The sequence below is a fragment of the Ranitomeya imitator genome, chromosome 1 (genome assembly GCF_032444005.1).
Source record: "Ranitomeya imitator isolate aRanImi1 chromosome 1, aRanImi1.pri, whole genome shotgun sequence".
Lineage (NCBI taxonomy): Eukaryota > Metazoa > Chordata > Amphibia > Anura > Dendrobatidae > Ranitomeya > Ranitomeya imitator.
Window position 1 is genome coordinate 695,837,058 of NC_091282.1, and position 26,495 is coordinate 695,863,552.

At 45.7% G+C, this 26,495-nt stretch overlaps 1 protein-coding gene across 1 annotated transcript in view; it reads left to right on the forward strand.

Moving 5' to 3' along the window:
• The window catches only part of UBR1 (ubiquitin protein ligase E3 component n-recognin 1), a 233,593-nt gene that overhangs the window by 81,350 nt on the left and 125,748 nt on the right, over positions 1–26,495 (forward strand). The window contains exons 7-9 of the mRNA XM_069730874.1: positions 16,145–16,207; positions 17,990–18,113; positions 18,351–18,461. Coding sequence (XP_069586975.1) covers positions 16,145–16,207; positions 17,990–18,113; positions 18,351–18,461 — 298 coding nt within the window. The remainder of the gene's footprint in view (positions 1–16,144; positions 16,208–17,989; positions 18,114–18,350; positions 18,462–26,495) is intronic.

Sequence of the window (26,495 nt, forward strand, 5' to 3'; positions counted from 1 at the left end):
TCCTACGCCCCTGTGAGAAAATAGTCTCTAGTCTCACTTTATGCCATTGCTGTGTGAGAAATTTTCCCACGCAGCAATTGCCATAAAGTGAGACCAGTGAACTAGAGTAACCTCAGTGATGCACTGCAGGAGCCATTGTCTCCTGTCAGTGTGTTCCTGAGGGTCCTATAGAGCAGTGACATCACCGGATATCACTGTTCTATAGGGGAGATCATCGTGGGACACTTGTTATTAATTGGACTACGGCGGACAGGTAGTATACGGTTTATTTTACGTTTTTTGCAAGCGCTGAAGTATGGTTAAATGAAGAATAGTAAAATACTTTTTTCCGAATGTGTGCGTGTTTTATTAACCCTTTCTTACTATTGGATTAATAATGGATAGGCGTCTTATTGACGCCTCTCCGTTATTAACCTGGCTTAATGTCACCTTACAATAGCAAGGTGACATTAACCCCTTGTTGCCCCATATCCCACCGTTACACGGGAGTGGGAAGAGAGGGGCTAAGTACCGGAATTGGCGCATTTCTGGGGCGGCTGCGGACTGGTATTTGTAGCTGGGGGGGCCAATATCCATGGCCCCTCTCTAGGCTGTGAATATCAGCCCGCAGCTGTCTGCATAGCCTTTCTGGCTATAAAATATAGGGGGACCCCACGTCATTTTTTTTGGGGGGGTCCCCCTATTTTAATAGCCAGTAAAGGCTACGCAGACAGCTACTGGCTGATATTCATAGCAGGCTACAAATATTGGCCCCCAGTCGTCGGCTTTCCCCCTCTGGCGCAGAAAACTGCGCAGGAGCCCACGCCGTTTTTTTCCTTTTTTTAAAAAAAATTCAACGCTCATTAAGGCCTCTTTCACTCTTGCATCGGTACGGGTCCGTCGCTATGCGTCGGACCGACATACCCGACGCACATTGTGAAATTTGTGCACGACGTGGGCAGCGGATGCAGTTTTTCAACGCATCCGCTGCCCATTCTGAAGTGTGGGGAGGAGGGGGCGGAGTTTCTGCCGCGCATGCGCGGTAGAAAATAGCGGGTGCAACGGCCCAAAAAAGTTCACTTGAACGTTTTTTAGTGCCGACGGTCCGCCAAAACACAACGGATCTGTAGCACGACGGATGCAACTTGTGGCCATCCGTCGCTAATACAAGTCTATGGGTAAAACGCATCCTGCGAGCACATTTGCAGGATCGTTTTTTTCCACCGGATCCTTTTTTTTCCACAGATCCTTTTTTTTTTCCGCCAGATCCGTTTTTTTCCGCCGGATCCGTTTATTCTAATAGAGTTGTATTCGCGTCGGATTGCTCCTGATGGCCACATGTTTCATCTGTTTTTTGCAGGATCCGTCAAAAAAGCTGTTTCCGCCGGATGGAAAACATACAGAGGAACGGTTTTTCTGTCCGTCGAAAAAACGCACAGCGACGGATATAGCAAAAAACGGATGAAACGTGTGGCCATCAGGCACACTCCGGCGCTAATACAACTCTGAGGAAAAAAACGGATCTGGCGGAAAAAAACGGATCCGGTGGAAAAAAACGGATCCTGCAAAAGTGCTCGGAGGATGCGTTTTGTAACCATAGACTTGTATTAGCGACGGATCGCCACATGTCGCGTCCGTCGTGCAACGGATCTGTCGTGTTTTGGCGGACCGTCGGCATGAAAAAAAAATGTTTTTTTGGCCATCGAGCCCACCATTTTCTAACGCGCATGCTCGGCAGAAACTCCGCCCCCTCCTCCCCGGACTTCAGAATGGGCATCGGATGTGTTGGAAAACTGCATCCCCTGCCCACGTCGTGCACAAATTTCACAACGTGCGTCAGTACGTCGGCCCGACGCATAGCGACGGACCCATACCGACGCAAGCGTGAAAGAAACCTTAATGAGCGTTGAATTAAAAAAAAAAAAAAAAAAAAAAAGCGTAAAAAAATGGCGTGGGCTCCCGCGCAGTTTTCTGTGCCAGAGGGGTAAAGCCGGGGGCCAATATTTGTAGCCTGCTATGAATACCAGCCCACAGCTGTCTGCGTAGCCTTTACTGGCCATTAAAATAGGGGGACCCCCCAAAAAAATGACGTGGGGTCCCCCTATGTTTTATAGCCAGAAAAGCTACGCAGACAGCTGCGGGCTGATATTCATAGCCTAGAGAGAGGCCATGGATATTGGCCCCCCCGGCTACAAATAACAGTCCGCAGCCACCCCAGAAATGGCGCATCTGTAAGATGCGTCAATTCCGGCACTTAGCTCCTCTCTTCCCACTCCCGTGTAGCGGAATATGGGGTAATAAGGGGTTAATGTCACCTTGCTATTGTAAGGTGACATTAAGCCGGGTTAATAACGGAGAGGGGTCAATAAGACGCCTATCCATTATTAATCCAATAGTGATAAAGGGTTAATAAAACAAGCACACATTCTGAAAAAAGTATTTTAATAATCTTCATTTAACCATACTTGCCATACTTCAGCGCCTGCAAAAAAACATAAAATAAACCGTATACTACCTGTCCGCCGTAGTCCAATTAATAACGAGTGTCCCTCGACGATCTCCCCTATAGAACAGTGACATCCGGTGATCAGGAACCCAGACAGGAGACAATGGCTCCTGCAGTGCATCACTGAGGTTACTAAAGTTCAAAGTCTCACTTTATGGCAATTGCTGCGTGGAAAAATTTCTCATGCAGCAATGCCATAAGCGGCGGAGGAATCCCTTCCTCCCGTCATTGTGTTTCTGGGGCCCCTGGGGAGCGGTTTCAACAGCTGTTGCTGCTGTTCTCCACGGGAGATCGTCATGGGACACTCGTGGATTTCTGCGGACAGGGAGTATATTGGTTGTTTGTTTCTTTTCACCTTTTTTTTTTTTACAGATGACACAGGCTTCGGGGATCAAAATGACAAGTAATGGTGAGTATGAACTCCATGTTTAATGTACTGTATGTCATGTATGTACTGTATGGAGTATTTTTTTTTTTTTTTTCATTCAACACATTAGCCGGATGATGGGACTACTACTGTCCCATCATTGGCTAATGTGTCACTCACTGTCAGTGTAGTAGGCATCATCCGATGGGACTTGTAGTCCCATTGGACGATGCCCGCACTGAGACACGCCGCACAGAGACCCCGCACACATGCCGAGAGCCCCACGGTCACGCACAGACACCGCCCGCACACATGCCGAGAGCCCCACGGTCACGCACAGACACCACCCGCACACATGCCGAGAGCCCCACGGTCACGCACAGACACCGCCCACACACATGCCGAGAGCCCCACGGTCATGCACAGACACCACCCGCACACATGCCGAGAGCCCCACGGTCACGCACAGACACCACCCGCACACATGCCGAGAGCCCCACGGTCACGCACAGACACCGCCCGCACACATGCACCCTGTCACCGCCCACACTTCATTATACTGCATAATTGCACTATAGGAATTTCCGATTTCGATTTCCGGTATCGCAAAAATATCGGAACCCAGTATTGGAATACCGAAACAGCGAATATCTGCCGATACCTGATATCTGCAGTATCGGAATGCTCAACACTCGTGATGACACAACAATCTGAAGCAGCAGTACACAAGCCTCTGGAAGAAGCAAATATTGCAAAACGTGCGTTGGAGCTACTTACTCAGCGGGCACCATACCCACATGAGTAAGCACTTTATGTATCATCTTATTAGCACTATGCACTTTATCACAGCGTTAACACATGTTTCTGCCTAGTATTTTGCCATTTTGTTTTCAACTGGGAAACGCTGCGTGAATAAGATTTACTAGATGTTGGCCAGATTGTAACGCATCGAGTACTCTAGAATATGTATGTAGTATATAATACAGCCCACGTAGTATATAATACAGCCCACATACTATATTGCAATGTGGGCACTATATCCCTGTTAAAAAAAAAAAAAAAAGAAATAAAATAAAAAATAGTTATATACTCACCTTCCGGCGTCCCCCGCATCCAGGCCATGTCGTGACGATCCGTTGCCAGTAATGCCTTGCGGCCATAACATGTGATGATGTAGCGGTCTCGTGAGAACGCTACGTCATGTTCGGGCATTGCCGCAATGCATTATTTGGACCGGATCGTCGCGAGTAGTGTGAAAGGCTTGCACGGAAGGTGAGAATATAATGTAATCTTTTTTTTGTATTACTTTTAACATCATATGTTTTTATTATTGATGCTGCATAGGCAGCATCAATAGTTAAAAATTGGGCACACTTAGATGATTAATGATGGCATTAAAGGACTGTGTTAAGGTACCTTCACACATAACGATATTGTTAACGATATCGTTGCATTTTGTGACGTAGCAACGATATCGTTAATGAAATCGTTATGTGTGACAGCGACCAACGATCAGGCCCCTGCTGGGAGATCGTTGGTCGCTGAAGAAAGTCCAGAACTTTATTTCGTCGCTGGATCTGCGTGTGTGACACCGATCCAGCGATGTCTTCACTGGTAACCAGGGTAAACATCGGGTAACTAAGCGCAGGGCCGCGCTTAGTAACCCGATGTTTACCCTGGTTACCATCCTAAAAGTAATAAAACAAACAGTACATACTTACCTACCGCTGTCTGTCCCCGGCGCTGTGCTCTGCTCTCCTCCTGTACTGGCTGTGAGCGTCGGTCAGCCGGAAAGCAGAGCGGTGACGTCACCGCTCTGCTTTCCGGCCGCTGTGCTCACACAGACAGTACAGGAGGAGTGCAGAGAAGCAGAGCGCCAGGGACAGACAGCGGTAGGTAAGTATGTACTGTTTGTTTTTTTACTTTTAGGATGGTAACCAGGGTAAACATCGGGTTACTAAGCGCGGCCCTGTGCTTAGTTACCCGATGTTTACCCTGGTTACCGGCATCGTTGGTCGCTGGAGAGCGGTCTGTGTGACAGCTCTCCAGCGACCAAACAGCGACGCTGCAGCGATCCGGATCGTTGTCGGTATCGCTGCAGCGTCGCTTAATGTGAAGGGGCCTTTACACCGCGTTATGCCTCGGAGAAACGCAGTCCTAAAACGCTATGTGGGCGCTGACTGGAGGGAAGTATGGAGGGGGCACTGACTGGACGGAAGTAGTGGGGGGCCAATTTGCGGCCGGACTTTGCCTGTATATGAGCACAAATAGTGTAAAATAAGAACACACATAATATATACATGCACACAAGCGTATGTAGATGGACATATATACCCACACATGTACTGTGTAATTTACATATCTAAGACAGACGCAGTGAGATCTCTTTACAGTATATCATATATGTATGCTAAACTATACTATGAAATAGATGATAAAGAAAAAAAGCTCAATGCTTGATCACCATGGTTGTGCAGTGCTTGGTGCTGCTTACAGCTTGTGACCGCCTCTCCTCATCAGCCTGAACATAGAGGAGGGAGGGGTTTGGGTGTGTTTTGGAGTGGGTGTGCCAGTGCAGAGTTAGGCTACTTTCACACTAGCATCGGAATCTCCCCGTCACAATGCGTCGAGCAGAGATTCCGACGCTAGCGTTTAACGCACTGCACAACGGAGGCAGCGGATGCATTTCTCTGGCGCATCCGCTGCCCCATTGTGAGGTGCGGGGAGGTGGGGGCGGAGTTCCGGCCACGCATGTGCGGTCGGAAAAAGCGGTCCGTCAGGAGCAAAAAACGTTACATGTAGCGTTTTTTGCTGCCGACGGTCCGCCAAAGCACGACTCATCCGTCGCACGACGGATGCGACGTGTGGCAATCCGTCGCAAAGCGTCGTCAATACAAGTCTATTGGGAAAAAAACGCATCCTGCAAGCGCTTTTGCAGGATGCGTTTTTTCTTCAAAACGACGCATTGTGACGGATTGCAGTTAACTCTAGTGTGAAAGTAGCCTTACATGCGAGTGCAATGCATCATGGAACTTTTAGTATTAGACCACAATAACTCAGGAGAAAGGAAGTTGTCGATTAACCCCATGAGAGCTGGATCCAGCACTAAAGATGTGCTGTTACAGCATAACAGGTAATATTGCTGAAATAAACACAGTAGATGTTTTCAGTGGCACATAATAGCAAGATTTATGAAAAAAAAAAACACTTTATAGTAGTGGACAACTTCTTTAAAGGACGCCTACTACCATGTCCCAATCCATCGGGACTACCAGAAATTGCTAAGAGTAGCAGTTTATGTCCAAGGAAGTCTCAGGCACTATCAATGCGCAGCCCTCCCATTCGGCCTGTCTATAGCGCCAAGAATATTCACCATGCTGATGTCAGAGGTCATGTCCTTCCTCCGTTCTCGGAACATTGTTATAGTTCCGTATCTGGATGACTTCCTTATAATAGGGAATTCGGCAGTACACTGTCTAGCACAGATAAAAGTGGTCACGGCAACGCTAGAGGTGTTGGGTTGGAAAATAGATTTCACCAAATCAAGGTTGACGCCGGAGTTAGTTCAGTCCTTTCTGGGCTTGGTTCTGGACTCCAGGCGTCAACTTTGTCTCCTACCAGAAAACAAATTGGTAAAATCTCAAAATCTTGTGGAGTCAGCAATTCAACACCCTGTGATGACGTTGAGGAAGGCAATGTCCCTGCTGGGTTCTCTGACATCCTGTATACCAGCAGTGAGATGGGCGCAGTTTCATCTAAGACAGTTACAGTGGGAGGTCCTGTCAGCACAAAGGTGGTTAAAAGGGCTTTTAGAGGGAAAACTATGCCTTTCATTGGTAGTAAGATTCCCTAAAATGGTGGACAGTAAGATCATTTGGCTTCGGGAGTCCAGTGGGTAACTCCAATAGAGCAGATCACCACAGACACAAGCGGTATAGGATGGGGGGCTCATTTAGGAACTCTCTCAGTTCAGGGGTCCTGGTCCCAACTGGAATCACAGCAGGCGTCCAATTTTTAATTGAATTGTGGGCTGTAGAGAGAGCTATAAAACTTTTCCTCCCTATCCTTCAGGGTCACCATACCAGAGTCATGTCAGACAATCACGCAGTGGTTGCGTATATCAACCACCAAGGGGGAACGAGATCCCTTTCCCTTATGAAGTCAGCGTCTGTCCTTCTACAGCTAGCGGAGCACCACCTACTATCCCTCTCTGCGCTACACATAAAGGGGGTCGAAAATATGAAAGCAGACTACCTAAGTCGCAAAACACTGAAACAGGGAGAGTGGTCATTGAATCCCCAGGTGTGTCAACAGATAGTGCAGGCCTGGAGCATGCCTGTAATAGATTTATTTGCCACTCTGCACAACAGGAAAGTTGAGTGTTTCTGTTCGTTAGACCCGAGAGAGAAACCTTTTGCCGTAGATGCTCTTCAAGTCCAATGGAAATTCAGTCTTGCTTATGTGTTTCCACCGATAGCGATGATTCCAGCAGTGGTAAGAAAGATCAGGATGGAGCAGGCGAGAATGATTCTAATTGCTCCATTCTGGCCAAAAAGACCTTGGTTATCCCTCCTAAAACAGATGTCGGTAACCGATCCATGGATTCTACCAGAGATTCTGGACCTGCTTACCAAGGGTCCAATATGCCACTCTCAGGTGAAGGGCTTCCATCTTGCAGCCTGGAATTTGAGAGGGCATTACTGAGCCGGCAGGGGTTTTCACCAGGGTTAGTCTCCACCTTGTTGAAAAGTAGAAAACCGGTCACGTCAAGAATTTATGGTAGAACATGGAGAAAGTTTCTAGATTTTTCAGGGAAACCTTTGGGGGATGAGGCTCTTGTAGGTACTATTTTAGAGTTTTTACAAATTGGGTTACAACTAGGGTTGGCAACCAATATGCTCAAAGTACAAGTGTCGGCGTTAGGAGCCTTATATAATTGTAACCTGGCCTCCAATAGGTGGGTGTCCCGCTTTATAAAATCTTGTAGTAGGTGTAGACCGGTGGTAGTTCAGAGGGTTCCCCCATGGGATTTGAATCTGGTTTTAGAAGCTCTAACTAGGAGTCCATTTGAGCCTTTGCAGGAATCATCGGCAAAACTCCTCACTCTTAAAACAGTACTTCTGGTAGCGTTGACATCAGCCCGTAGGGTGAGTGATTTGCAAGCCCTGTCTATTTCCCCTCCTTACAAGCAAATATTTGAGGACAGGGTAGTTCTGAGACCAGATCCGGCGTATCTGCCGAAGGTAGTACTTAAGTTCCATAGGAGTCAAGAAATTGTGTAACCCTCTTTTTGTGATAATCCTAAGAACCCAGGGGAAGAAAGATTTCATACACTGGATGCAAGAAGGGCTATTTTGCAGTACATATCTTTGACCAGTCAGTGGAGGAAGGATCAGTCCCTATTTGTAGCTTTCCAGGATAGCAGGAAGGGATATGGGGTATCCAAGGGTACTATTGCTAAGTGGATTAGGGAGGCCATTTCCTTGTCCTGTGCTTCTCGTGGTGCCCCGATCCCTGAAGGCATCAAGGCTCACTCAACCAGAGCTTTGGCTACTTCCTGGTATCGATTGATCAGATTTGTAAGGCCGCTACCTGGTCCTCACCGTCTACCTTCTTTAAACACTACCGACTAGACCTATCCTCCTCGACTGACCTTACCTTTGGTAGAAGGGTGCTGCAAGCGGTGGTCCCTCCCTAAGGTGTTTCTTTCTCCAAAAATCTCTCAGGTGTGCTGTCATGGGAGACGGGAAAACACTAAGGTTAGTTACCGGTAGCCGGTTTTTCCGGAGCCCATGACAGCACCTGTATATTCCCTCCCTTCTTTTTTCATCCTTTGGTGTGCACTTTTAGCTGGGTGTTTTTTTTTTTTGTTGTTGTTTTTTTGTTATTATAATGTGGTGGTAGATTGCCATGTGTACTAACAAAGGGGGCCTCTCATGCTCTGAAAACCAACTGAAGCGAGGGAGAGGTACCGCCCTTTTATTTCAGTAGGTTTCCTTTCCCGACTGGGCGGATCCCTCTCTCAGGTGTGCTGTCATGGGCTCCGGAAAAACCGGCTACCGGTAAGTAACCTTGGTGTTTCTCTGCCTACACTGGGGACTCAAGACACAGGACCTGGGTAAGCTCCAGAAGCATAGCTTAACCCTTCCCCTGCTAGTAAGCGCTTTCCTCCAGGCTTTACTTTGTCTCAACCAAAGCCTCACAAAGTCTGGGAAAACCCACACTGTATTTTTCGCTGCATGTACCTCCTGTAAGGTATCATTAGCCCGCGGTCACAATACTGCATTATGCACAGCTTGTGAACCGGTGACTGCTCAGGAACCACCTGTTGCTGATACTGAACCCAGTGAGCCTAGTTCCCCTGAGTGGGCTACCTCCCTTTCATGGTCTATGGTATCCCTGGCAAAAGCATTAGACTTGTTCCAAGACCCTTTCTCTAACCAGGGCACTAATATGGACAACGCTTCCGATGGTCAGAACCCCTCGTACTCCAGGGGTCGTACCTTGCCAAGGAGTTCTCTTCCAGGAAAAGGGTTCGTGCCATATCCCCCAGACCATCACCGGGATTCGGGTTCTGAGAGCTCCATTTCTCGCTCCCCTTCCATTGGGGCTAGTAGAGAACCTGTTTCAGAGGACGATTCTGACATGTCCCTAGATCAGGAATATCATCACGATCAGGACACTCTCGACTCTCTAGTTGAGTCAGTGAATAAGGCTTTGAGACTGGAGGAGGAACCTTTATCTAAAACGGATCATGCCGTGTCCTTTAAGAGGACCAAACGAGCGTTCGCCACTCATCCCGAGTTTAAGCAAATTGTTGAATCTCACAGGATCCGTCCAGATAAAGGATTCACAGGGCAGAAGCCCATGGAGTCCAAATATCCCTTTGGCCAGGATCTAAGAAAAGATTGGTCACAATCTCTCCCAGTAGATCCTCCGGTATCATGCCTGACTACGAAATCTGTTTTATCCTCCTCGAAGGGCGCCACTATTAAAAATCCAACTGATCGACATTATGGCACGTTCAGCTTTTGAAGCCTCAGCGGCTGCTTTCTTTCCATCTTTTGCCGCTACGTGAGTGCCTAAGGCTATGACCCACTGGGCTGAGGTCTTGTCTTCAGCAGTACTGGATACCAATCTTTCCCCCCCGAGATAGCAGACCTCGCTACTCAGATGGCCAGAGCTGGAGATTTTCTAGTGACCGCGTCCCTGGATGCCGCTGACTGCGCTTCTCAAGCAGCCAATGCCATCACCATCCGGAGGTACTTATGGCTCAGGGACTGGCGTGTGGATTCTACTTCTAAAAAGTCATTGACTTCTCTCCCATATCAGAGCGGTCGCCTTTTTGGCGAAAAGCTTGACCAGTTAATTTCTGACGCCACTGGAGGGAAGAGTAAATTTCTTCCTCAACAGAGACCCTCTCGGCCCTTTCGGAACCCGCAACCACAGGCTCGGTCCCGTTTTTTTTTTTTTGTTACAACTCAAACTGGTCCTACTTCCAAATCTCCCGGTTCCGGCCGGGCACAACGTGGATATAGAGGTTCACAGACCTCTTTTTAAGCCTTCCCCCTCATTGAGAGGCAGACCAAGACAGCCGGGATCCAGAGGCGCCAGAACGGGCAGACCTTCCACACAATGACTCACTTCGGTATCTGGGGGACACCCTCAAGGTAGGCGGCTGCCTGCTTTCCTTCAGTGCAGCGTGGCTCTCGGTCATTCACGACGAGTGGGTCCGTGGTCTAGTGTCCTCCGGATACAAGATAGATCTCTTATCTCCTCCTCCAAACTGTTTTTTCCTCTCTTCTCCTCCCAGCGCAAAAGCATCAGAGTTCTTCAAAGCTATAAGCTCTCTGAGAAAAGACTGCGTTATTGTCCCGGTTCCTCAAAGCAAAAGATTTAAAGGTTTTTATTCAAACCTGTTCATTGTTCCAAAGAAAGACGGTACATTACGGGCCATACTGGACCTAAAACTGCTGAACAAGTTCGTCAGGGTGCGACGGTTCTGGATGGAATCGCTTTCTGTCATCGCCTCCATGGAAAATGCCGACTTCCTGGTGTCTTTAGACATCCAGGACGCATACCTCCACATTCCTATTTTACCTTCTAACCAAAGGTTTCTTCGCTTCGCAGTTCAGGAAGATCCCGTCCAATTCGTTGCTCTGCCCTTCGGCCTCGCCACCACCCCAAGAGTATTCACCAAGGTCATGACGGCTGACGTGGCCATACTCCACACCCGAAGTGTGGTGGCGCTTCCATACTTAGACGATATCCTCATCAAAGGCCCCTCTTTCCGCTACTGCAAGGAAGCCGTGGCCATCACAATAGATACCTTTTCTCGCCTGGGTTGGAAGATAAACTTCAAAAAATCTTCACCAGTACCGGCTCAGCGAATTTCCTTTCTAGGAATGATACTCGACTCGTCCCCGGGGTTGGTTCTTCTTCCTCCGGAAAAGATCTGTCTTACAGCGAGAAGCTCAGAAACTCTCAGCCTCGCTCTCACTCTCTGCGCTTCAGTATGAGAGTCCTCGGCAGGATGGTAGCAGCTATGGGGGCATTTCCATTTGCCCAACTACACCTTTGTCCCCTACAGCATGCCCTCCTGGCTGTTTGGGACAGGAACCCGTTCTCCCTAGACCGTCGGTTCCTCCTTCCCCAGCGAGTCAGACAGTCTCTCAGGTGGTGGACATTGAAATCCTCCCTGAATCAAGGGAAGTCTTTTCTTCCACTACACTGGCTGGTTGTGACGACAGACGCCAGTCTTCTAGGCTGGGGAGCGGTGTTCCTTCATCACACTGCTCAGGGCCACTGGTTCCCCCCAGGAATCACGCCTTCCAATCAACATTTTGGAAATCCGGGCGATCAGGCTGGCACTTCTCCAGTTCCATCCCTTCCTAGCAGGTCGCCCAATCAGGATTCAGTCCGACAATGCCATGCAGTGGCATACATGAACCGCCAAGGAGGAACCCGCAGCAGGGCTGCCATGACAGAGGTAGGCCATAATCTCCGATGGGCCGAGGAAAACCGTTCAATGATCTCTGCGGTTCACATCCCGGGAGTGGACAATTGGGAGGCCGACTGAGGAAGTCTGCCTCCCAATGCCTCGACTCCGGGGAGTGGTCTCTCAATCCGGAGATCTTCCACCAGATCTGCTGTCGCTGGGGAACCCCGGACGTGGATCTGATGGCCTCACGGCTGAACTCCAAGGTTCCCAACTTCATGGCTCGATCCCACGATCCAGCAGCCATCGGGGCAGACGCTCTTGTACTCCCGTGGCATCATTTTCGGCTTCCGTACATATTTCCCCCGCTTCCCCCTCCTGCCGAGAGTCATCAAGAAAATCAGAGCAGAGAGGGTACCGGTAATCCTGATTGCACCAGATTGGCCGCGCCGGGCGTGGTACGCGGAACTAGTTTAACTAGTTGGCGACGTTCCCTGGCGATTACAGATTCGCGCAGATCTGCTATCTCAAGGCCCTTTTTACCACCAGAACTCAGAGGCCCTGTGTTTGACGGCATGGCCGTTGAGTCCTGGGTCCTTACCCAGGCAGGTTTCTCTCCAAAAGTCATAGCTACCATGATAAGCGCTAGAAAGCCTAAGTCTATGCGTATCTATCATCGCACTTGGAAGACTTTCTTGGTGTAGCGACCGTGGACGTTCTCCTCTACATTTTTCCATCCATTCCATTCTCGAGTTCTTACAAACGGGTTTGGACTTGGGTCTCGCCCTTAGTTCTCTCAAGGGGCAGATCTCAGCCCTGTCTGTTCTCTTCCAACACAGGATTGCCAACAGATTACAGGTCAAGACGTTTGTTCAGGGAGTCTCCCATCGGGCGCCCCCCTATAGGATGCCGTTGGAACCATGGGATCTTAATCTGGTCCTCGAAGTTTTGCATCAGGCTCCTTTCGAACCTCTACAGGAGGTTTCCCTGTTTCTTCTTTTATGGAAAGTGGCTTTTCTGGTTGCGGTCACCTCTATTAGACGAATCTCCAAGCTGGCGGCTCTGTCCTCTCAAGTTCCGTTCCTGAATTTTCATCAGGATAAGATGGTTTTGAGGACATCCCCCTCTTTTCTACCGAAAGTTGTATCCTTTTTTTCATCTCAATAAGGAGATTGTCTTACCGTCACTCTGTCCGTCACCAGTCCATCGCATCGAGAAGGCCCTTCACACACTGGATTTAGTGAGAGCTCTTAGGAGATATATCTCGCGGACAGCGTCTTTCCGCAGATCAGATGCCCTATTCGTGCTCCCGGAAGGACCGTGGAAAGGGTTTCCCGCTTCCAAGGCGACAATAGCCAAATGGATTCGTACGGCTATTCAAGAGTCCTACCGAGTCAGACGTCTTCCTGTCCCAGCAGGGATTAAGGCTCACTCCACTCGGTCAGTGGGTGCATCTTGGGCCATCCGGCACCAAGCTTTGGCAGCACAAGTTTGTAAGGCTGCGACTTGGTCCAGCCTGCATACCTTTACAAAACATTATCATATTCACTCTCCGGCCTCGGCAGATGTGACCGTCGGCAGACGAATTTTGCAAGCGGTTGTGCGCACCTGTAACTTTTGGGTATAAGCAGCAATTGCAGTTAATTGTTTCCCACCCAGGGACTTCTTTAGGACGTCCCATGGTCCTGTGTCCCCCAATGAGGCGTAGGAGAAAAGGAGATTTTTGTGTACTCACCGTAAAATCCTTTTCTCCGAGCCAACCATTGGGGGACACAGCACCCACCCTGTTAGCCTATTGGCTTTGTTTTTTTTTTTGTTTTTTTTAATTTATCTTGGTTTTGGCATAGTTCATCCTTGTTAAATATTAAGCTCCTACTGCTTTGTTACCGAACTGGTTCATTGAGAGCCAGCAGAAGGGTGTATACTGCAGGGGAGGAGCTATTCTTTGTGTTTACTTAGTGTTCTCCTAGTGGCAGCAGCATAACACCCATGGTCCTGTGTCCCCCAATGATTGGCTCGGAGAAAAGGATTTTACGGTGATTACACAAAAATCTCCTTTTTACCACTGACATGAAGTACACTGTCCTGAAAAAATAATCTCAGAATTAGCGAGATCCGTTGAAGCGTTCCAGAGTTATAACCTCGTAAAGTGACAATTGTCAGAATTGTAAAAATTGGCCTGGTCATTAAGCTGCAAAACTACCGTATTTTCCGGCGTATAAGACGACTTTTTAACCCCTGAAAATCTTCTTAAAAGTCGGGAGTCGTCTTGTACGCCGGGTGCAGACCAATGTGTATATGGTGGGTGGGGGGGGAGTGGTCCCGATGACGAAGAGGGGGCGTTTCACAGGAAAGTGTGAGTGGAGTATCCCCCTATTACCTCATTTAGCTGCAGCGTGGGGTCTCTGTGCTGGGGAGCGGCGGCTGCTCCTCTTTGTGCCGCGTGGGTGCTGTGGGGCGGCGGCTCCTCTTCGTGCAGCGTCAGGGCTCTGCTGTGGGGCGGCGTATCTTCGTGCAGAGTAGGGGCTCCTCCGGCATTTCCCAATTCCTCAAAGCCCGAAGGCACCGGCAGCTCAATTGCTGCAATGCGGTGGCCTCCGGGAAAATGGCGGCTGGGGGTGGCGCATGCTCAGATTCAGATCTCGTCCCCTGAGATTTCGGGACGAGATCTGAATCTGAGCATGCGCTGCCCCCAGCGAACCCTCTTCGTCATCGGGACCTCTCCCCCACCCCCCCTCCCCCCCAAGGCACATTAGTCACCGGCCCTATAAGACGACACATGGCATATAAGTAGACCCCCAACGTTTAAGAAGATTTTATATTGTAACTGGAAGAGTTGGGGGGTCGTCTTATACGCCCAGTCGTCTTATACACCGGAAAATACGGTACTTTATTAAAAACTTATTAATGCAATTACAGGTTAAGAAACACTGGCCTTTAGTCTATCACTTTTTGAAATATCAAATTGGTATTTATAAGTGTTGTCTGGAATATTTTAACATTGATTGCCTATCCTTTTAATATAGGTTATTAGTGTCTGACCAGTGGTTGGGGGGTGTGCAAAGCCACCCGCCGGTCGGACCACATCCCCACTGGTGTCCGGAATTGCACAGCATAGCTCCGTTAATGCAATAGTGGCCATGGCCGGGTACTGCACCTCCTATTGATTTGTGATGGGGGGGGTGCGGATATGCTGTGGCTACTATAGTCGACAGAGCTGATCAGCTCTGGCTGACACCGTGAACTTCTGTTCAGACATTGATGACCCATCCTAAGGATAGGCTATCAGTTAAGTCCTGGACACTCTCTTTAACCTTTGGAAAGAAAACCATTCTGCTATACTGGTTAAGAGTTAATATCGTGAACCCTAATTTTTTTTTTATCATTTTAGAAAAACATCCATTGCTTTTTTACCCAAAAGATTTTTGTTACCTAAGTGATGCAACATTTTGTCTTTCTTATCATATAATTAGCATTATACAAGGAGCCAGCGCTCACCCTCAAAAGCAAGATTGTGTGGAAACATCTCGGGCAACCTCACAGAAGTATTATAGCTTTGTGATTAGATTATTGAAGCTCAGTTGCTGGAAATTACGTGAGACAAAGTTAGTGATTAAAAGCAATAACTGATGGGTTTGGAGCCATTTGTCTCTACAGTCCCAATGTGCCATGGAGTAGGGAATTTACTGATGTAACAGCCTTTGCTGATAAGCACGGTTTTCGGAGTGCAATTAGTTCACTAGTGAGTTGGGCAATGGGGAACCCGAGAAACCTTAAAACTCTGTAACTGAAGATAGCTGAGTCCTTGTCCTTGTAAGATGCAAGGGGTTATAAACCATCGGAGGTGTCTACATCTTTGTTCGAGGTCTCCAAAAAGTTTTGAGGAGGAGTATTGTTTTAAACTTTCTCAAAGATTTATCCAAAAAATATGCCACCACTATGCAATCAGAAGTAGGTGAAATTGGTCAAGCCTCATCTGATTGCTTAAACCAAGTGGTAATAGCAGTCTGATGGTGCTGGCAACCTTGTCTTTTGGCATCTCTTACCCAGCTTTTTTCAAGTGCCAACATTGACAGCTGTTAGTCAGTGGCCTTCCATTATCAGGCCGTTGTGAGCTAATCAAAGTGTATAAGGCCACAAATGTCTTTGATTATAAAACCGCCCTTTATTATATAGGATACACAGCAGTCTGATTGGACATTGATCGCTAATATGTCAACAAAATCTTTGATAGCGGTGTAAAATTTGCCTGCTACCTACATAAACTGCACATACAGCTACATGGTTGTTTGTAGCATTAATTCTCAGTAATCCTGCCATATGTGGTGTAATGCCTTTTAATTTCTTGAAACAGGGCCGTACAACTGTTAAAGAAGGAACTTTGGAAGAATGTCAGAAAATTGCACAAAATATTAAGGTAATTTTTATTTACTTTTTTTTTTTTTGTACAGTTAACAAACTATTTTGGATTTATCCTTGCTTATATATACTTGTAAGATATATTCTGTAGCCCTGTAACTTAATTCCATGTTTTTGTCTTGCTGATGGCTGAAACCAGAATTACCTGGAGGACACTCGGGTGCCAACATTCAACTCCAGTCAATCTGTTCTCTACTTCTTGTTAACCTAACAAATATACGTTATCTAGAAGCAATGTGCAGATGGATGGCACTATGGCTCCAGAATCAGATACAAGGGATTAATTTGTAGTCTGCAACCATGGACAGAGCTCTCAAATACAAAATCTCCAATACAGAAACCATAATTGTATAGTAGTCCTGTGGAGACCACCCAAAACTACTTGGGATAATACACGGTGAAGCTTCCCAATAACATTGAATACTAAAACTGAATCCTAGCCATGCTTCAGTTTTTGTATTTTATGGACAGTGCTCTGCCTAGGAGCTGAGAAAACAATGGAAGGCAGTTTTTGATCATTGTATTGTAGCTGCTTTGCAGCAGCAAAGGAAATTCTTGATATTTAGAAACGTAATTGTGTTGTATAAGCCATCTGTCTAGGATTATGTAGCTGAATAAATGAAACCTAACTTAATCTGAATCTGATCTGTTAAACTGTCACTCTCCCACAGTCGACACCTTTTATGACCAGTGAGAGAGTTCTGAAGTGCTGTATACATGTCTGGAAAATACTTTTCTGAAGATGCACTTACAGCTCCTCATGCTCCATGCTTTATACCTGCTCAAGCAGCACCCTTCTCTGGTTGGTTGGTTGGTTGGTTGATTGATTGACAGGTTGGCTGATCTGGTACACTGACCACTGGCTTATCAATCAGCCAGAGCAGGGTGGAGATAGGGAAAAGTGTGAGGCTGAGGAGCTGTAAGAGCTTTGTTGCACCCCCCAGTGTCGGACAGGGGAACTAAGTGTATGGAGATAAAAATGCTGTTAGTAGTTGGTCATATGTGATGTACCATTAATTACAGTGTAATGGTAATGAGCCCTATGAAGCATCTCAGTAGGGTTCACATTAGTACCACCCATGGTTTTGAAGGGTTGTCGGAACATTGGCCTTCAGGAGCACACCGCTCCCATGCCTCTCCGCCTCCTGTATTCTGAGGAGCAGTGCACTCCTGATTGTCACGTTAGTCTGGTGGCATGGTTGAGCCACTGGCCTTTACTGTGTACCCTCTGACCGCATCGGAGGAGTCCAAGGACACTGAAGCTGGCCAGGTCCAGTGATTTTGATCGTGATCTCAAGTTCTGTGGAAAAAAGTTTTTTAGTGCTGTGTTGCTTTGTAACAAACATTAAGAATATGTGCACACATTCAGGATTCTTTGCAGAAATTTCCTGAACAAAACCGGACTTTTTCTGCAAGAAATCCGCTCGCGTTTTTTTTCCCCGCGTATTTTTTGCATTTTTTTTCTGCGTTTTTTTTTAATGTGGATTTTTCCGGAGCGTTCCACTACTATATTATATAGTGGCAAATCCAGAGATTTTCCGCAAAATTAATGAACATGCTGCGTATTATTTTTTGCAATGCGTTTTTTTTTGCAGAAAAAAAATGGAACATGTGCACAAAAATTGCGGATTGCATTCTAACAGGATGCTTAATGTAAGCGTTTTTTATGCCGAAAAACGCAAAAAATCCTGAATGTGTGCACATAGCCTAAATATAGACATCTAGATCTGTCTTTTTTTATCACAGTGCTTTTACATCTGTTTGTTTTCTTTAATTTCAGGTATATTCTGAAAGTGTTTCTCCGCGAGCGCTACGTGTTGAAGTTCTTCATTTTCTGTTAATGGCTCATCAAACTTCTGCCTGTAGTCTAGGAATCTGGTTAAACAAGCTTTTGGCCTATTCAAGTAAGTTCTTACTGTTTTGTTTTGTTTTGTTTTTTTTAGTTTATTATTGTATTATGTTTGAGCTCTTTTGATACCGTAAGAAGGAATTTGATCGGAAGTCAAAATATAGATTAGAAATCCTCTTAGCAATGTAACTGTTTATCATTTCTCAATTCATTCTTTTGTGTGTTAGTGCGTTCTGTTCATTAATCTCCTAATGTATGTAATGATAAATCTATAATTTTTTTTATTTTTAAGGTGACTTTCGGCAGATATTCTGTCAAATTTGCTTAGAGCCACAAATTAGCACTTTAAAGTCACAGTGCCATGTTAACTCATTTATCCTCCATGATGCCAGACTTCATACAGGCAAGTACCTTTTTTTTTTTTCACGTCCATTGATGTGTTGGAATCTGATACAGTAACTGAAGACTTGAGCCCCAATCCTGGACAACTTTAATTATAACTCTTCTTTCAGGGTTGTATTGCCAAGTTTTTAACACTAGGGTTCGGATACGGCTTTAACCCCTTTCTGACATTAGACATACTATGCCGTCGAGGTGGGCCCGTATGACCAACGACTGGATAGTATGTCATATGCGATCGGCCGCGCTCACGGGGGGAGCGTGGCCGATCGCGCCCGGGTGTCAGCTGACTATCGCAGCTGACATCCGGCACGATGTGCCAGGAGCCGTCACGGACCGCCCCTGGCACATTAACCCCCGACACACTGCGATCAAACATCGATCGCAGTGTTCCGGCGGTATAGGGAAGCATCGCGCAGGGAGGGGGCTCCCTGTGGGCTTCCATGAGACCCCAGGAGCAACGCGATGTGATCGCGTTGCTCCGAGGGTCTCCTACCTCCTTCCTCAGAGCAGGCGCCGGGAAGCCTCCAGGAGTGCACGTCAGATCAGCGATCTGACACACTGCACAGCAGAGTGTCAGATCAGCGATCTTACACTATAACATGATTCCCCCCCCTGGGGCAATGTTATAATGTAAAAAAAAAAAAAAATCCTAAAAAAATAAAAGAATAAATATATATTGTTCCTATAAATACATTTCTTTATCTAAATAAAAAAAAAAAAAAGTACACATATTTAGTATCGCCGCGTCCGTAACAACCTGACCTATAAAACTGTCTCACTAGTTAACCCCTTCAGTGAACACCGTAAAAAAAAACAAAAAAAAAAACGAGGCAAAAAACTACGCTTTATCATACCGCCAAACAAAAGTAGAATAACACACGATCAAAAAGACGGATATAAATAACCATGGTCCGCTGAAAACGTCATCTTGTACCGCAAAAAACGAGCCGCCATACAGTATAATCAGCAAAAAAAATAAAACATTTATAGTCCTCAGAATAAAGCGATGCAATAATAACTTTTTCTGTAAAATTGTTTTTATCGTATAAAAGCGCCAAAACATAAAAAATGATATAAATGAGGTATCGCTGTAACCGTACTGACCCGAAGAATAAAACTGCTTTATCAATTTTACCAAACGCGGAACGGTACAAACGCCTCCCCCAAAATAAATTCATGAATAGCTGTTTTTTGGTCATTCTGCCTCACAAAAATCGGAATAAAAAGCGATCAAAAAATGACACGTGCCCGAAAATGTTACCAATAAAAACGTCAACTCGTCCCGCAAAAACCAAGGCCTAACATGACTCTGTGGACCAAAATATGGAAAAAATTATAGCTCTCAAAATGTGGTAACGCAAAAAATACTTTTTGCAGTAAAAAGCGTTATTCAGTGACGGCTACCAATCATAAAGATCCGCTAAAAAACCCGCTATAAAAGTAAATCAAACCCCCCTTCATCACTCCTTAGTTAGGGAAAAATAAAAAAAATTAAAAAATTGTATTCCATTTTCCCGTTGGGGTTAGGGCTAGGGTTAAGACTACAGTTAGGGTTGGGGTTTGGATTACATTTACGGTTGGGAATATGGTTGGGATTAGGGTTAGGGGTGTGTCAAGGTTAGGGGTGTGGTTAGCGTTACCGTTGGGATTGGGGTTAGGGATGTGTTTGGATTAGGGTTTCAGTTATAATTGGGGGGTTTTCACTGTTTAGGCACATCAGGGGCTCTCCAAACGCGGCATGGCGTCCGAATTCCAGCCAATTCTGCGTTGAAAAAGTAAAACAGTGCTCCTTCCCTTCCAAGCTCTCCCGTGCGTCCAAACAGGGGTTTACCCCAACATATGGGGTATCAGCGTACTCGGGACACATTGGACAACAACTTTTGGGGTCCAATTTCTCCTGTTACCCTTGAGAAAATACAAAACTGGGGGCTAACATATAATTTTTGTGCGAAAAAAAAAAAATATTATTTTCACAGCTCTGCGTTATAAACTGTAGTGAAACACTTGGGGGTTCAAAGCTCTCACAACACATCCAGACGAGTTCCTTAGGGGGTCTACTTTCCAGAATTGTTTCACTTGTGGGGGTTTTCAATGTTTAGGCACATCAGGGGCTCTCCAAACATGGCGTCCCATCTCAATTCCAGTCAATTTTGCATTGAAATAATGGCGCTCCTTCCTTTCCGAGCTCTGCCATGCGCCCAAACAGTGGTTTACCCCCACATATGGGGTATCCACATACTCAGGACAAATTGTACAACAACTTTTGGGGTCCAATTTCTTCTCTTACCCTTGGGAAAATAAAACATTGGGGGCGAAAAGATCATTTTTGTGAAAAAAAAATGATTTTTTATTTTTACGGCTCTGCATTATAAACTTCTGTGGAGCACTTGGTTGGTCAAAGTGCTCACCACACATCTAGATAAGTTCCTTAGGGGGTCTACTTTCCAAAATGGTGTCAATTGTGGGGGGTTTCAATGTTTAGGCACATCAGTGGCTCTCCAAACGCAACATGGCGTCCCATCTCAATTCCAGTCAATTTTGCATTGAAAAGTCAAATGGCTCTCCGTCCCTTCCGAGCTCTGCCATGTGCCCAAACAGTGGTTTACCCTCACATATGGGGTATCTGCGTACTCAGGACAAATTGTGCAACAACTTTTGGGGTCCATTTTCTCCTGTTACCCTTGGTAAAATAAAACAAATTGGAGCTTAAGTAAATTTTTTGTGAAAGAAAGTTAAATGTTCATTTTTATTTAAACATTCCAAAAATTCCTGTGAATCATCTGAAGGGTTAATAAACTTCTTGAATGTGGTTTTGAGCACCTTGAGGGGTGCAGTTTTTAGAATGCTGTCACACTTGGTTATTTTCTATCATATAGACCCCTTAAAATGACTTCAAATGAGATGTGGTCCCTAAAAAAAAAAAAAAAAATGGTGTTGTAAAAATGAGAAATTGCTGGTCAACTTTTAACCCTTATAACTCCCTAACAAAAAAAAAAAATTTTGGTTGCAAAATTGTGCTGATGTAAAGTAGACATGTGGGAAATGTTACTTAAGTATTTTGTGTGACACATCTCTGTGATTTAATTGCATAAAAATTCAAAGTTGGAAAATTGCAAAATTTTCAAAATTTTCGACAAATTTCCTTTTTTTTTTCACAAAAACTCAGGTAATATCAAAGAAATTTTACCACTATCTTGAAGTACAATATGTCAAGAAAAAACAATGTTACAATCACTGGGATCTGTTGAAGCGTTCCAGAGTTATAACCTCATAAAGGGACAGTGGTCAGAATTGTAAAAATTGGCCCGGTCATTAACGTGCAAACCACCCTTATAATATAATAATAATTTTTTATTTATATAGCGCCAACAAATTCCGCAGCACTTTTTCAATTAAGCGGGGACATGTACAGACAATAAAATCAGTTAAGACAATTTAAACAGTGACATTAGGGGTGAGGTCCCTGCTCGCAAGCTTACAATCTACAAGGAAATGGGGGGGACACAATAGGTGAAAAGTGCTTGTTATTTCAGGTCTGGCAATTTATAATAAATAGGGATTTTCATATAAAGCTGCATGATCCGGTCATCAGCCCGTGTATTTAAGCGCAATAGTCAAGTATCAAGTGCAGTTATCGTATGCATAGAGGGTGTGGAGACAGATGAGTAGTAGGGTGCAGATTCACATGCAGATAATATTTGGAAGGAGGGAACAGGACAAAGTTAGTTTACTGAGTAGTTGATGTGGTAGGCTTGTTTGAAGAGATGGGTTTTCAAAGCGCGCTTGAATAGGTCGGGGCTAGGTATCAGTCTGATTGTCTGGGGAAGTGCATTCCAGAGAGCTGGCGCAGCACGAGAGAAGTCTTGAAGACGGAGGTGCGAGGTTCGGATTACGGGGGATGTTAGTCTTAGGTCATTTGTAGAACGGAGGGCACGTGTAGGGCGATAGACTGAGATGAGAGAGGAGATATAAGGCGGTGCAGAACTGTGGAGAGCTTTGTGGGTGAGAGAGATGAGATTATACTGGACCCTGTAGCAAATGGGTAGCCAGTGTAATGACTGGCACAAGATGGAGGCATCGGTGAAGCTGCTGGACAGAAATATGACCCTGGCTGCCGCATTTACGAGGGGCGATCCAAAAGTAATGATAATCAGTTATTTCTATTGCACACAGAAATTAAAATAAAATGTTTTCTTCTCTTAGGTACCCACTAGTCCAGGAAAAAAAAATCACTTAAATAGACCACGATTCCCGTGAGCTACATTCATTTGAATATGAACTGCCGAGGAGTGAACATCAAAATGGAAAAAAACGAGCTCAGAGCTGTCATCAAATACCTCTGCTTGAAAAAAACGACTACCAAAGACATACACAGCGACTTGGTGGAAACATTGGGGGACTCTTCTCCTCCATATTCCACAGTTGCATGCTGGGCCAAGGAATTTAAGCTGGGAAGAACATCGACGGAAGATGAACATCGTCAAGGACGCCCATCCACGTCCCTCAATGAAGAAAACGTGAAAAAGTTGAAGAAGTTGTATTGGCAGATCGAAGAGTGACTATCAGGCATGTAGCTGAGGTCACAGGGATCTCATATGGCAGTATTCAAAGAATCCTTGCAAAAGAATTGCATATGAGAAAGGTCTCCGCGCGTTGGGTGCCAAAAATGTTAACCGACGAGCAAAAGAAGAAACGAGTTGACATTTCAATAGCAAATCTCGAAAAGTTCAAAGCAGACAAGGAAAATTTTTTGTCACGTTTTTTGACCATGGACAAGACCTGGATCCACCACTTTGATCCCGAAACTAAACAACAATCGATGACGTGGAAACGAGCCGATGAACCAACGCCGAAGAAATTCAAAGTGTCAAGTTCAGCAGGGAAGGTTATGGCGTCCGTTTTTTGGGACGATGAAGGAATTATTATGGTGGACTATTTGGAGAAGGGAGCCATTATTACGGGCTCCTACTACGCAGAACAAATAAGAAGATTGTGGGAGGCTATCAAGGAGAAAAGGCGCGGCAAACTGCGGGCTGGAGTGCTGTTTCACCAAGATAATGCGCCGGCTCACAAAGCTGCAGTTGCCATGGCTACCATTCAAGAAGCGGGCTTTGAACTGGTGGAACACCCCCTCTATTGGCCAGATCTAGCCCCCAGTGACTTCTTTCTCTTTCCTCGACTCAAGGAACACCTCCGGGGCAAGAAATTTGATGACAATAGCGACGTGATAACCGCTGTTGGGGATTTTTTTGAGGGTCAAGATCAAGAATTTTTTTCTAAGGGAGTTCTAAGTTTAGAAAAGAGATGGACTAAATGTATAGACTTGATAGGAGACTATGTAAAAAAATAAAAAAATTTTTTGACTATATTCATTGTGTTTAGTATTGATTCATTACTTTTGGATCGCCCCTCGTAAGATGGATTGGAGAGGAGAAAGTTTGGAAAGAGGGAGACCGATCAGAAGAGAGTTGCAGTAGTCCAGACGGGAATGAATGAGAGCGACAGTAAGGGTACCGTCACACAGTGCAATTTTGATCGCTACGACGGCACGATTCGTGACGTTCGAGCGATATAGTTACGAGATCGCAATGTCTGACACGTTCCTGCGATCAGGGACCCCGCTGAGAATCGTACGTCGTAGCAGATCGTTTGAAACTTTCTTTCGTCGTCTAGTGTCCCGCTGTGGCGGCATGATTGCATGGTGTAACATATATCGTATACGATGTGCGCATAGTAACCAACGGCTTCTACATCGCACATACGTCATGAAATTATCGCTCCAGCGTCGTAGATTGCAAAGTGTGACAGCAGTCTACGACGCTGGAGCGATATTGTTACGACGCTGGAGCGTCACGGATCGTACCGTCGTAGCGATGAAAATTGCACTGTGTGACGGTACCCTAAGAGTCTTAGCAATTTCAAAGGTGAGAAAAGGTCGGATTCTGGAGATGTTTTTAAGATGCAGGTGACAGGAGCGAGTGAGTGATCGGATATAGTGAGTAAAGGAAAGTTCGGTGTCGAATATCACCCCAAAACAGCAAGCATGCATAATTTCGATGTTGGGTAGAGTGAGGTTAGTAGAAGGGAGAAACACAAGTAGTTCAGTTTTGGAGAGATTTAGTTTCAGATAGTGGGAGGACATGATGTTAGAGACAGCAGACAGACAATCCTTGGTATTTTGAATTAGGGTAGGGGTGATGTCGGGGGAAGAAGTGTATAATTGGGTGTCAGCATAGAGATGGTACTGGAACCCAAACCCTTGGGGGTAAAGGGGTTAAAGAAGGCTACTACTTGCAATACAACACAATTTTATTTCAAAGTACAAAATTAAAATAATAGTATGATTGTGTTCACTATTGTTTATTTTAACATACAAAGGTTAAGTACATATAAAGATTAAGTACATATACTCACATATATCACCAAGGAGCTTTTAAAGGGAACCTGTCACCCCGTTTTTTAAAGATTAGATAAAAATAGTGTGAAATAGGGGCAGAGCTGGGCTTTACATTAGTGCCTTTTTGGTGCCTTTATTCCCCCGTTAGGCTGCCGAAATACCTTTGTGAACTGGCCGTTTTGTCCTGTCACTCAAGTTGGTCAGGTCGGATGGGCGTGGTCAAATAGCGGTTCCTCCCCCACCTCTTGCGTTTCCCTGCGCAATTTAGTCCCGCCGTTGGCGTTGTTTAGCGCCTGCCCAGTAACGTCTAATTTGGCGCCTGCGTATTATGCTTTGCCCAACTGTGGGCACAGCATAATTTACATCACTGCGCATGCGCGGGTCGTAAGTGTTGAGCATTCAGATACCGCAAGTATCGGAATTCCGATACCGTGTTCCGATACTTTTGTGGTATCGGGAATCAGTATCGGATCAGTATCGGATCGTTTGGCACCAAACTTACGCTCGCAGTTCGGGCTGAGAAAATTTTACCGGCATCCAGATAAACACTATGCCCATATGATCACTTCCGGGGCACCCAGGCTAAAGTTACGACCCGCGCATGCGCAGTGATGTAAATTATGCTATGCCCACAGTTGGGCAAAGCATAATGCGCCAGAGGCGAATTCACTGCGCAACTGCTAAGAAAGAGCGCGATCTGTGCGATTCACAGATCGCGTTTACGATAGACACGCCGAGAAGCAGGGGGGAGGAACCGCTATTTGACCACGCCCATCCGACCTGACCAACTTGAGTGACAGGACAAAACGGCCAATTCACAAAGGTATTTCGGCAGCCTAACGGGGGAATAAAGGCACCAAAAACGCACTAATGTAAAGCCCAGCTCTGCCCCTATTTCACACTATTTTTATCTAATCTTTAAAAAAACGGGGTGACAGGTTCCCTTTAAACATCATCCGTCTGAAATATCAGAGACGCATGCTCCAAAACAAAGAACCTCCTGGAAAATTCACAACACTGCTTGGGCATCCCCACTTACACGTGTACAGTGTTGGGATACCTGCATAAGTACAGATACCCAACTCTCTGCATCTGTTTTAGTCCCGTTTCTCTGGCCTTGTACAGTTGTGGCCAAAAGTATGACACCTCTGCAATTCAGTCAGATAATACTCAGTTTCTTCCTGAAAATGATTGCAATCACAAATTCTTTGGTATTATCTTCATTTAATTTGTCTTAAATGAAAACACAAAAGAGAATGAAGCAAAAAGCAAAACATTGATCATTTCACACAAAACTCCAAAAATGGGCCAGACAAAAGTATTGGCACCCTCAGCCTAATACTTGGTTGCACAACCTTTAGCCAAAATAACTGCGACCAACCACTTCCGGTAACCATCAATGAGTTTCTTACAATGCTCTGTTGGAATTTTAGACCATTCTTCTTTGGCAAACTGCTCCAGGTCCCTGATATTTGAAGGGTGCCTTCTCCAAACTGCCATTTTTAGATCTCTCCACAGGTGTTCTATGGGATTCAGGCCTGGACTCATTGCTGGCCACCTTAGAAGTCTCCAGTGCTTTCTCTCAAACCATTTTCTAGTGCTTTTTGAAGTGTGTTTTGGGTCACTGTCCTGCTGGAA